The sequence below is a fragment of the Daphnia pulicaria genome, chromosome 5 (assembly GCF_021234035.1).
Source record: "Daphnia pulicaria isolate SC F1-1A chromosome 5, SC_F0-13Bv2, whole genome shotgun sequence".
Taxonomy (NCBI): Eukaryota; Metazoa; Arthropoda; class Branchiopoda; order Diplostraca; family Daphniidae; genus Daphnia; species Daphnia pulicaria.
Genome location: NC_060917.1, coordinates 1,121,731 through 1,134,209, shown reverse-complemented (window position 1 = coordinate 1,134,209; position 12,479 = coordinate 1,121,731). Strand labels below are relative to the sequence as shown.

At 45.0% G+C, this 12,479-nt stretch overlaps 1 protein-coding gene across 5 annotated transcripts in view; it reads right to left on the bottom strand.

The window, feature by feature from the left end:
• The window catches only part of LOC124340887 (paired box protein Pax-2-A-like), a 42,884-nt gene that overhangs the window by 9,063 nt on the left and 21,342 nt on the right, over positions 1-12,479 (bottom strand). For 3 of the 5 annotated variants that reach the window (XM_046793653.1, XM_046793657.1, XM_046793655.1), the window contains 2 exons: positions 4,109-4,295; positions 2,152-2,349 (listed from right to left, as the gene is read on the bottom strand). In XM_046793653.1, coding sequence (XP_046649609.1) covers positions 2,152-2,349; positions 4,109-4,295 — 385 coding nt within the window. Of the gene's footprint in view, positions 1-2,151; positions 2,350-4,108; positions 4,296-5,569; positions 6,960-12,479 lie in introns of those variants that run through there. The other 2 variants (XM_046793656.1, XM_046793654.1) reach the window with 2 other exon arrangements.

The following is a 12,479-nucleotide window of genomic DNA, read 5'->3' as shown; positions in this document are numbered from 1 at the left end:
AATTGAATCAAGTGGGGAGCTCTTATTGCCTCCCCACTCTCTCCCTCTCCCCTTTCCCATTTTTTCTTTTACACGGACAAGTGTAGCGGAATAAGAGTGGGCACATATCACGCTCCGCGGGGACGCAAACAGCGCCTTCCTTTCTCTCTTCAATTCGCCCATATGGTCGGTCGCCTTATCGGTAGGCGCGTAGATATATCACACAAGGCCCCTCTCTTATTGGCTACTGATTTCCTTTTCTTTTTTTTTCCCCCTCAGCTCCATCTGAGCGTGAATGGCGCATATTCGACTGTGGTGTGGGTGCCATCCCGAGTGTCATCATTTCATCGGATTTGCACGCCCCCGTGCACGGGATTAACCCGGACACACACACAAAGCGATCAAACAACTGTTCATTTTCCCTGATGCCGACGACTTTTTCTTTTCTTTTCCAACAGGTAACAAATAATCCGCGCAATGAAAAGTGCATTCACTCCTCAATTCCATTCGGTTCTAGGGGGTGTATATCTCTTAATCCCTTTAGAGAGACCCTCTTCTTTCTGCACCCACCGTCAATGATCGTCATCATTGGTATATCATCATCATCCCTTTGCGCAAGAATAAGCCTATAAAACCGCTGGTGCTAGGCCTATACATGTAGAAAGTGCCCGAGACGGCCATTTTGGATTCGAAATCTCCCGAGAGGAACGGACCGAAGCGGGGGAGAAAAAAAAAATAGAAAGTGGAGCAGCCAGACTATCGTTTCCCATTTAAATCGAAAAATCAAGAATCGGGGTTGGCAACAACAACAACAACAACAAGGAAAAAAAAAAAAATACGGGCGACAGGAAAACGGGTGCCGTTCTCTCGGGTGCCATTGCCCTGGCACACCCGAGAAAAAAAATAAGAATCGCCCATGTTATTTCTGTATCATGTATAAAAAGAAAAAAAAAAACTCCTCTATTCATCGGCTAGTACTGAAAACAATCAATGAAACGGGTTGGTGTGCTGCACCCCAAAAGTGTACATATATATATATATATTCTACGCGCATTACATTGTCGTCGTCGTTGTTGTTGTTGTTGTAACAGATCGAATAAACATATGGGACCTCCCCGCGTCTCTTTACATGCGCCGCTCGCCCCCCAGTTCTCCCCTATCACTCTCTCTCTCTATCCTTTGTGAAAAAAGAGAAACCAAACTCCTCCCCGGGGACGTGTTGACACAGCATCTCATATGCAAAGTAGTACTCCATGTCCCGACCCTCCTCCCATCTCTTGTTGTATCAGAAAAAGCCGAGATCCTTTTTTCTCTCTATTTTTTTTTTATTTCTCGACTATAGCGCCATCAACTTACACAAGTCTCGACTTAAGGGTATTGTAAACATGACGGGGACCAGCAGAGAAAATAAGGAGAATAACTGAATAATAAAAAAAAAGAGAAGAAGCAGCTACTACAGCGGACACTCAAATAAAATAAAATAAAAAGAGCCCCAAACTGAAAGAGAAACGACGGAGAAATAAGCCATGAACACCCAGAAGCTGGTCGTTTCAAAAGCTTATATCTATCTCTCTCTCACTGTTCTGCTTTGATGATCGTTTGCGGGTGTTAATTGGCTGTATAAAAAGGCAGCACTGAGCCAGCTGCCGGGCTTAAAAAAGAGATGGTGTATCGTTAACCGGCCTCGGAGTTTCACTATCAGAAACAAACAATTCCCCCAAAAAAACAGAAGGAATGCGCGACCCACCGTGTAGAATCGAATTTTTGGGGGTTTTCTATTAGAGTCGACGGCCACCTTGAAGGGTTGATGTTTCTCTTTTTGTTTTCTCTTTGAAAACCAATAGCCAATCGAAATCCCCCCGCCCCGAAAAAAAATGTCGTTTATTATTAACCAGCCAGCAGTTCCAGTCGAAACCGGACTGATGGGTTTTCTCAAACGAAAATTCTTTCCATTCCTATAGAGATCCCCAGGCTGTCGTGTTTGATTCTGATGGATTCGAACCTGTATCACGGGCCCAGCCCACCGCTAACGAAGGATAAAGAAACAAAAAGAAGAAGCGTATAATTCGCCTCCTTCTCCTCCTTCTTCTTCTCCATATAAGAAATAAAAAGGGGGGGGGGGATTTTTTCGGGCAATCGAGTTGATTGGCTGCATTGTCCTTGTGTGGTTACCTGTTAATGGAGCTGACGCTGGGAACATTCTCCTGGTTGCAAATGCCTTCGGCCAGGAGCCGGTCTCGTATCTCCCAGGCGAACATGGTGGGATTCTCTCTCTTGTAGTCGGCGATGGCGTCGACGACGTGGGGCGTGGCCACCTTGGGTTTGCTCCCGCCAATCACGCCCGCCTTGAAGCTGCCAGTTTCGTAGTATCTAGAAAAAGAGAAAAAGGAGCCAAGACGCACAAGATCAATAAAACGGGAGGCCAGCAGCAGCAGCACACACATATCCAGCACAGATCCTTCAATTACAAAAATGAGGATTCCCACCAATTATTTCGACCACCAGCAGCCAAACGTCCCTGTGTGGGTGTATTAAGAGAGAGCCTTTGATGTGGCATCTGAATAATACTCTAGTGTATACACCTCTACATGCAGGATTGATCAAGAGCCGCACGGTATTATGCTACTAGCGGCGTAATAGACTCTTCTATATAGATGAGATGCGTGTGCACGTCGGCGAGGGAGGAATAGAGTTAGCAGCCAGAATAACAGACAAACAGATAGAGAGAGAGAGGAAGGCCAAGAGAGAGAGAGAAATAGAAATAAATATAAGAACATCAGAGAATCCGGTATTGAATTACCGGGCGCTATTTCGGCTCCTAGTTCTACATTTCCCTCGACTGCTGCGGTAGAGATAGAAAACGGGTGACGACGTCGATACCCTCCCAACCCAAAGTCAACCGCACCGCCCAGCTCCTCCTTCCGGTTCGTCTTTCTTTTTTATATTTATTCGATCAAAAAGAATAAATAATAATAATAAAAAAAAAGCGACTTTTGCCTACACATAAATATATTATTATGTTTTTTTTTTGTTGACTTCCTTTTTGTATATACCATTTTGTTGTCGTTATTGTTGTTGTTGTTGTTGCCCTTCTCCCGTCTTACGACAACATTGATATTCGCAGCTTTCTCTCGCCGGCTACTGCTGCGCAGTTTCAATCCAAGATAGACTATATATATATATACACACAACAGCCCCATTTATAAGCCCTGCATCACATTAGTATGGATGCGATGCCGTTCGCCCATCGTCCTCGTTTACTGATTTTTGTTTTCTTTCCTACAGACATTCGCCTCATTATTTATGATTAACTCTTTAAAAACATTTGCGACGTGATTCTATACATGCTCATCTCGCTGAAAAATCCTCCCAACCAATATCTTGCTAGTCCATAATTTTGCTGATCTGCGAGTATGCAAATAGGCGTCGTCATCTCTCCGTCGCGGAGAGAATCTTGTTGGTTCCGGGTGTCCCGTCACGGTGGTCGCCATTGGTGTTTGGTACCAATACACATTGATGCACACTGTCTTTTCGTTCCGCCTCTTTTTCCCAGTGTTAACTCTCTTGTCTAGCTCCCTCCGAGGAAAAAAAAAAGGATAAAAAAAAGTCTATTCAAATAATTTGTTTTTTTCTTCTTCTTCTTTCTCGGGATGTTTTGAGTTGAATTCAAGTCGCCATTATAACTGGAAAAATGTTTCCCCATTGGTCGTTGAGCCAGAAAAAGAAGCAACAAACTTTTTTCTTCTCCTTCAATTCAACTCTCCTATCGTTCGGAAGGTTCAAAAAATTCCAAGAAAGAGAAGAAGAAGAAAAGAAAAAGATTTAAAAAAAAAAAAAAAAAAAAAATCAATCCCGGAACGGAGGAAAAAGATCGTCAAGAAATCGCTCATCCGAATCTGAATTTGTGTTTCGTTTCCCACAGTTAGTGCACAACTACAACTAACTACCGAACCTGCTGTATAACTATTATATTATATCGAGGAATAACCAATATTGAAATAACACTTTGCTGCCGATGGTGTTTTTTGTTAGCCCAAACGGGCCATTATCTACCAAAGCCCACCACCCCGAAAATCAACTAGAAATACGTAGTACATACAATGATGCATTTTCACAAACAGCATTTTACCTGGATAGTATCTTGGAGACGCAGCCGTGGGAGACTCGTAGCTGGCGGGAAATGTCGCAGGGCCGGACTCCGTTGTGGGCGAGTTCGACGATCCGTTGGCGAACAACGTCGGGCAATGGGCGGCCATTCACGAAGACGCCACCCAACTGGTTGACGCCGCCATGACCTGTTCCAGAAGAATGGTACACTATGTAGTTGAATTAAGAGAGCCGTCCTCAAACTTGTTTTGCCGATGTTGAAAGTAGACACGTTCATATATGATTATCACGCCGTGATTATGGCGTAATAATACACAACGACAGTATATTAACGGCTCAGCGATGCTCAGCGGTGCTCAGCGACCTGCAAAATCAATGGATCACACACACACACAGACAAGCAAAGGAAAGAAACAAGAAAAAACGAGCAGAACAGATTGACAATTCCAGACTCGTCGCATTTACGTCGGTGGCCGTTTTATTAGCCATTATTGTTTTATTAGCGATAAGCCGTTAAGAGTTCATTTGATGGCATCCAATCATCAAACAACTTGTAAAACTAAATAGCGAAACAATCGCCAACTAATTTATTCCAGCTCTTCCATCACGAGGAGAGCCCATCAAACCCGTTCCATTACGGCCCATATCGTCGGTGTGTATCTTAACATAACGTCAAAAAGATTCAAAGTGCCAATAGGCCCATCCAGCATAAAGCCGTGCATTCCGTCAACATCTCGGGAGTTCAGATGGCCTCCGCCTAGACACTTTTATAGGCCTACAATCCCACGTTCGGCAACGGGAACTTTTCCAACTTGCACTGTGGACGTGTCGGGAAAAAAACGAATAATCTCCGGAATGAAAATGGGGTCTAGAAAACCGTTGGTTGACGATGAACAACAACAACGACAAGAGAAAAAAAGAAAGAAAGAAAAAGAAAAAGGAGACTTTAGATCACGTCTAATGCAAGAGCCGTGTCGACACGTCGGGCCGGCCGTCGTTCTTCCCCCCCCCCTTTCCTTTCGCCCGTTATATACTGTACATAGAGAAGTCAGCCCGTTATATATATATATATACAACGATTGCACACAGCTCTCTATAGTGCACTGAACCAACACCACCGCCACCACCTTTTTGGGGAGGGTTTTTCGGGCTGGCCCACTAACGTCTACGGATGTCACCACCAAACTTCCATCTAAAAACCCAAGCGACTACACTCAACTTCAACTCGCGCTCTTTCCTCCCGATATTATTGCTTTCAAGAGAGTCTCGAAATGAAATCGATTACTGCTGGATTCCGACGCGACTGCCGCCAGGAAACCGGTCAAAACTCTCTAATGGAGACGGATCGTTTTTGTTTTTATTGCAACTCTCTCTCTCTCTCCCTGGATCCCTGGATTCCTGGACACGGTACGTAATTTCTGGCTTTTTTGTTTTCCTGTTTTCGCGCAAAACACACACTCATATGATTGGCACTCACTCTTACAAGTGTAATACTCCATCATGTTCTGATTGTAGCGGTAGGCCGTTGTTAGATCCATGGTGGTAGCCGGAGCGCCGGTCGGCGTCGACTGATGAGGCGGGGCTGGAGGCCGGCCGAACGGGAAGAACGTCGCGAAACTCGGCGGTGACTCCACGATGGAAGCGGAAGCGGCCAACGATTTCGCCAGCTTCTCTTTTTGAAAATTCAACACTTTTTTTCTCAGTTCAAATTCGAGTTCTGTCACTTGTAAAGAGGGACCGAAACGAGCCAACGATCGGCCGGATGATTTGACAGCGAATGAACCAAATCGAAATGGAAGACTCGGGGTCGAACTTTGTGATGTCTCTCGATCCGGCCAAGAACCAACCCCCTCAAAACCAGAAAGAAGAAAAAAAAAAAACAACCAACGACAATGGATGGGTTTTGGCTGCCAAAAAAAGAAGAAGAAACCAGTAGGCTATAGGCATAGGATCGACATGTCCAGCCCCTTTTGATTAGCCGTTGAATTGAGCCGTTTTCTTTCCTCCTTTGGCACTAGGAGGACACAATCAGTTTGGTATATAGGATGGCACTTTGTCCGTTTGGTTTCGCGATGATGAATAGAGTCAAGAGTCTGTGAAGAAGGGGAAAAAAAACCGCACGTCTCAACCAGAGAGAAAAAGAGGAGGCACTCCTATTTGGGCAGACTCAACCGAGGAGCGATCTACGAGAACTGCCGGGCCGAATCGGAATGCAGCCCCCTTTGCCCTCTCATCCGACACAAATAGAAAGAAAGGGTCCCCCCGAAAAAAAGAAGAAGTCTTTACCAGTCACCAGAATAATAATACTATATAGACGAACAAGAGTTTTTGGGGGAAAAAGAAACTTTCTGGTCGCACTATGAACATCCACACGCACTACAGAGGACGAGTTTTAATAGCTCCGCGTCGCCGCACTCGGCTGCTGCTACTGTTTCACTGGTGACCGGTTCGGTCTTGACCTGACCGCGGCCGCCAGTTTCTCTCCAGCCATTTCCACCATGGTGAACTATATGCTCAAAAGTGGGAGGAGTCCTGCGCTCGACTGCGGGACGTGCATAGCGTGTGTAAAAAAAATAAAATAAAAAGAAAATAAAAGGAACCCCGGAAAAATCCAGCTGGCACGAGATCCCACGGCGTCTGACGACGCTTGCCCTCCCCCCTCGTCCAATCCTGGGCTGGCCCGTCTTTTTGCCGCAGCCATTGGCTGGCGCGCGCATCAAGGAAAAGCGACGGCGTCCAAATCACGTGACGTGAACTGCTCCCTTCGAGCTGCTCTTGTCTGTTGCTCTTTCAGCTCTCTCTCTCTCTTCCACAACTATATACTATGTAGAGACGTCTCCTGGACATGTACACATCAAGTTGGCAGCACTCCCAAATTTCTCCCCTTTTCAACCCCACCGATGAGCATATCAAACATGCGACGCGCATCTATTGATGGCATTTCCCCCTGCCTGATCTTTTCTTTTATTTTCCGTTCGGGACGACTCAATCACGCTCAATCTCTAGCGATCCTGCGATTCCAATGTTTTAACCATCTCGATATTTAGACATACATGTAGTAGCTAGGAGGCAAATAGCGCGGGGACGTCAAGCGGCAAACGCAAGCCATTCATAAATCACAAGAGCGACGAACGAGTAAGTGATTCTTTTTTCTCTGAATGATTAAGCCCATCGGGAAAAGGAGGAGAAGAAGAAGAAGAAAAGGTTCACAAGACAGGTCGGGCGTATCGGTGGAATATAACAACAATCCTCCGAAAAAGTTCACATGTTTCGTCACGGGCATAGAGAAGAGAGAGAGAGAAAGAGCCAGGGTTCATCATGCACGGCCGGCCATGAAATGTATCCTCTTATATACTCTTATATATTATTATAATCTAATATGCGGGAAAAAAACACAAGAGTCCTCCGACAGACCTATGCCGTTTCCACCAATCGACGACAAGCTATGACTGAAGATTGTGAATTGTTCATCAGTCAATATAAAATTATAAATGGATGCGGCTTTTTCCATCCAAAATCGGCGATCGATTAAGCAATTCAATTACAAGGCGCTCTGGCCAGCAACAAAAAAAGAAGAAATCAAGAGTCTATTTGCTCGCCTGCTGAAAAGCCGATTTAATCTTCCCCAAATAACGCTGATCTAGTGGTAGAGAGAGGGTGGGAGAGCAGAATGGAAATAACATGAACACGGGGATTTTCAGGTCAACTCGGAAAAAGTCCATTGATTGAGAGATGAAGAGAGAGGGGAGAGAGTAAATCAGGACACCCCATCATGATCTAGCCTATATATCTACTGTGTATACAAGAAGAGGAACAACAGCAGCAACAGCAGCAGCAGCAGAAGTGCGCATTCTATTCACAAAACGGTGTGCTGCGAGTTACTCATTAGACTTGACTGGGCCCGGGCCCGGCTGTTTTTCTTCCAAAGTCAATTGAATAGAGCTGAGGGGGGAGGAAAGGTCGGGCGCTATACATTGGCAGATAGCTGCATCATAATCTAGTGAATAGAGATAGAGGGGTGGAAAAGAGGGGGGGGTTCCTCCACACTCTCTTCAATAGAGATGAATGGAAAAGGCCAACATTTCGAGTGGCCCTATCGGTGTCAAATCCATCGACACAATAGAAACTCCTCGACCCGAGCCATTCTGGCTCGAAATACCAGCTATTTATGTATATCGATGGCTCTCTAGTGTTACTATAGACACTGCATTAAAATGAAAAAAAGAAAAAAAAAGAAAAAGAAGCGGTGGTGGTGGCGGCAGCTGAATGAACTTTCACACTACAGATATATACTAGCGCGCATTTTCAGACTGTTGTACGGTGAGCTCGCCATTGATCTTTTCTCTTCATAGTACCTCGACTTGCTCTTGCTCTCTCTCTCTCTCTATTTATCGATGAACATTGAGCCACTGTCTCTGCTGGCACTCCACCGGTCCCAGCACAAAAACGTGTACATACAAGAGCAGTGGCCTGTCAGGCGCTTTATAGAGAGACCATTCCATCTCTTTCTCTGCCCTTTTTTTTTGTTTGTGTGCATTATATACAGTGATCCAGAGTCAAAGTCAAAACTTACACGTACGATCCCCTCCCCCCTGTATTTCATACGCCATTATATGAACGAGCAGTGATTTCAATATCAAACGGTTTTCCCTTTCTCCGCTCTATTGTCAACGTCGCATATTATTATTATCTGTTGTACTACATTCTTGTTGCATAAGTAGATAGTATATAGTACCACTTCATCGAATGATAAGTCTTGTAGGAACAATGTACCAGCGTTACGTAACAACAGATTTTCTTTTGAAAAAATAAAAAAAAAAATAAATAAAATAGACATAACATTTTCCTCTCGAAATTCGGTGAGACTGTCGCACAAAATTCAGCGACAGCTGCTCCGGGAAAAACCTTATTATTACTCGACAAACGCGCATTCCAGCGAGCCAACAGCACACGCCCGCGCTCCTACTCTCAGCTGGCCATTGATCGACGAGAAAATGGGAGAAGAAAAGCTACTAGACGGGACAGCAGAGAAAAGAAGAGAAATTTCACTCCATCATTGGGACATTTTTCGCTTTTTTTTTCTTCTTTTTTTGGTCGGGTGAGAGAGAGAGGCCATCAGGTCTCGAGGGGGTACACATCCATGTATCCGTGGTGTATTGTACACGACGTCAACCACGTTGACAGCAAATTCAACTGTGTCTTGTGTGCACTGTTGTGTGGGACCTTCTAACCATTCTCTGTGTGTTTGATTGGAGCCGAAATAAATCTGAGGAGGGTTTCGGAAGGCGACGGAAAATCTCCCTCAATGTCAATGGCGAGTAGCAAGAGAAAGAGCAAACAAAAAATGGAGAAAAGAATAGCCTCAATCGGAATGCAACTGGACGGGAAATCGACGTTATTGGACCCATGGCTGACATCTTCATTTCACAATTCACACAAGGAAAGTGGGGTGAATAGACGGTGTGCACAGGCCCTACTGTATTCGCGCCGGGGGGATATGAATACCATAGAAAATGGCAACTCACAAAAGAGTCCGACTAGAGAATGAAATCAAATTCTTATTGAGTTGTGGAGCGAATCGCACACACTAAAAAGCAACCCAACTGCTGCCTTCCCAATAAAAATTTGATGGGTTTTTCGGCCCGTGCGCAAACATTCAACAAGAAAAAAATTTCCAGCGATTAGGCGAAAGAATAGGAAACATGATGATGATGATCTCTCGGACTGGTTATACACAGTCGGAGGACATCACAGCTTGAAACCGACTAGAAGGATAAAGATTTCAGAGTCCAAAGGGAGTGATAGGTTTCTTCCGACGTGTGGCAATTCGTCTGTGTCAACTCTACCAGCGAGTCTCTTGTGTGTCTATTACCCTAGACAATATTATGTGTAGCTACTCCGGCGGCGACAAAAAGAGGTAGATGTACTACGTACAGTGGAAACGTCGACAAAGAACAAGAAGTGTCACTCGTGTTGTGTTCTTCACACAAACATATGGGAGGTCATGTCACATGTCTCGCGTGTCAAAGGGACGGCGAGTGCTGCTGCTCCTGCTCGGATGGATAAAGAAAAAGCCCCCGACGTCAATGGTTCCAACTCCGCCCCGCCATCCGCCCCAGCAAGCGCCAACCCGCTTGTTCAAATTTCGCCTTAGCTTCAAAATGTTTGGCTTTTTTTTGGTAGCCGCATCAGAGCAAACAGTGCACATTCCTTGTGTACACACACGATAGAATAACCATCACACATAAGATATGTAAGCCGAGGCTTTAACCCAACCGCGCCTTCACCGCTCTTTTTTTTTCTTTTCGGGGCGGCATATCCCCCCGACGTTTCAGTTTCCGCTCGTTTTCAAATATGCCTACTGTGAAATATGTTCCGTTTCCTACTTTTCTTCTTCATCTTCTTCTTCTCCTTGCATTTGATTTGTTTGCTACACCATGTAAAAGATACTGCCGAGGTAACGCCGAGGCCTAAAGAAAGAAAAAACCAAGAGACTCGGAAAAATAAGAAATGGCTGCACGCTTCAACCGTTTGCGCCCTAGCAGTTTTGCTGTGTTCCACTGGAATATGTAGAACGTCGCATCGACTAGTCTGCAGAGCGTGTCGAGTCGCACATGTTGTTGGGTTGCTTGTCGCACTACACACGGCAGAGAGAGAGAAAGAGAAAAGCGAAAGGGAAAAATAAGAGACAACAACAACGAAGCGCACTGTTTCATCTTCTTGCGCTCTTCTTCATTTCGGCCGATTACACCCTCCACTTTCAATTGCGACGAGGCGCAAAAAAAAAGGGGGCTAGAAATAACATCTGTTGCCATTCGATCCACTTCATTGACCAATCATCTGTTGTGTTAACCTTGTGCTGCTGCTGCTGCTGCCGTTAGACCGCCACAGCCGCCGCCTGGATGCGTTTTCTCCCTGGCGCCTCCGCCGCCACCCATCGGGGCGAAAGGGGGCTGCGCCGAATGGCGTCGACTTCATTAGGCTATCATAACTGAGCACTCTTGTCGGCTATTATTATCAATGTGCGTATACATACACCAGCCCTTTTGTATATTCATGCGGAGATTCATGGCCCCTTTGTGTCGAATCAGAGAGAATCAGAGAGGGCGCAATGTCGTCACGCTCCCGTCGTCATTCAACAGTCAAAAAAAGAAAAAAAGAAAATAAAAACCAGGGCCAATATTTCTTCTTCTTCTTTTCGATCGACCAGATTCTTTGTCTGCAGGCGGTTTCGAGAAATAAAAGTCGAAACAAATTCCGTCAATCTCTTTCGTTATGTAGACGGGCAGGCAGGCAGCTCGGCGCTCGGGAATAAAGTCAAGAGTAGAAATGACTACGCAATTAGGATACCTTCCAAGAAACATTCGAGTGGAGAGAGAAAGTCGGACCGAGAGAAAATATGTGCTCGGTGACACCCGTCGTTCGCTTTCGTGATCAAGACGGAAAAGTCTGGGCTCGTGACCGAGAGAAAATAATAAAATAAAAAAACAAAAAGCAAATCGTCTTCAAAGTATAAAAATATCGCAGTCCACAGATTGAAGTAGGGAAAGTGTGTAAATGATTTTAAAGAGAAAAGGGGAATATCGATCGAGTCATTCGGTATCGATATCGCAAACGTCAATGAAAGCAACGGAAAACCAAAAGTGATTCTGACTCGATTACAGCCCAGCAGCTCCATATAACCAGACCTCTTTTCTTGTTTTCCTTTCTTTCCTGTTTTCTAGAAATTTGTCTTCCCTCTCTTCGCCGCCACTTTTTTTTAGTGCTGTATAAAAAGGGCGGGGTCGGCTTTTATGTAAGAAAGAGAGAGAAAAAAAACAGACAACGGCACGAGTTGAAAAGAAGTACAAAAATATAAAAGTCAGTCAGAAATAAAAAAGAAACGCCGAACGACAATCTAATGCGACTCGGAACGGAAGCATTTGTAAAGGCCACAGTCGGAGCGTGGCCATGCAAACCCACACACACACACACATGCATAAATAGTAAACATGTAGACTATAGGAGGGATGCGGCAGGAATAAACACAAGAAACGGGTGAAAATCCCGAGGAGCCATCAAAAGACCATTTCTATGGTAATCATTTGTAGCTGCTGAGTACCAGCAGCAGCAGCAGTAACCAGAAAGTCTTTCCTCTATTCCAATCGGTTCTCTTTGGTTGTCTTGCTCATTGACGAATTACGATGAAAGTTAAACATGGAAAAAACTTGCCATGGGTATAAGTCTATAAGAAAAAGAAACAAGGAAGAGGAAAGACTATCGAATAAAGAGAGAATCGAGTAGGGGGGGGTTCATCTGTAATGTAGGGCGGGCGGCGGTGGTTGCGAGCGCGGCCACCAACCAATCCACCAATGATGGATGGCCAATCGGCAAGGAAACGACGTCGGTGTAGA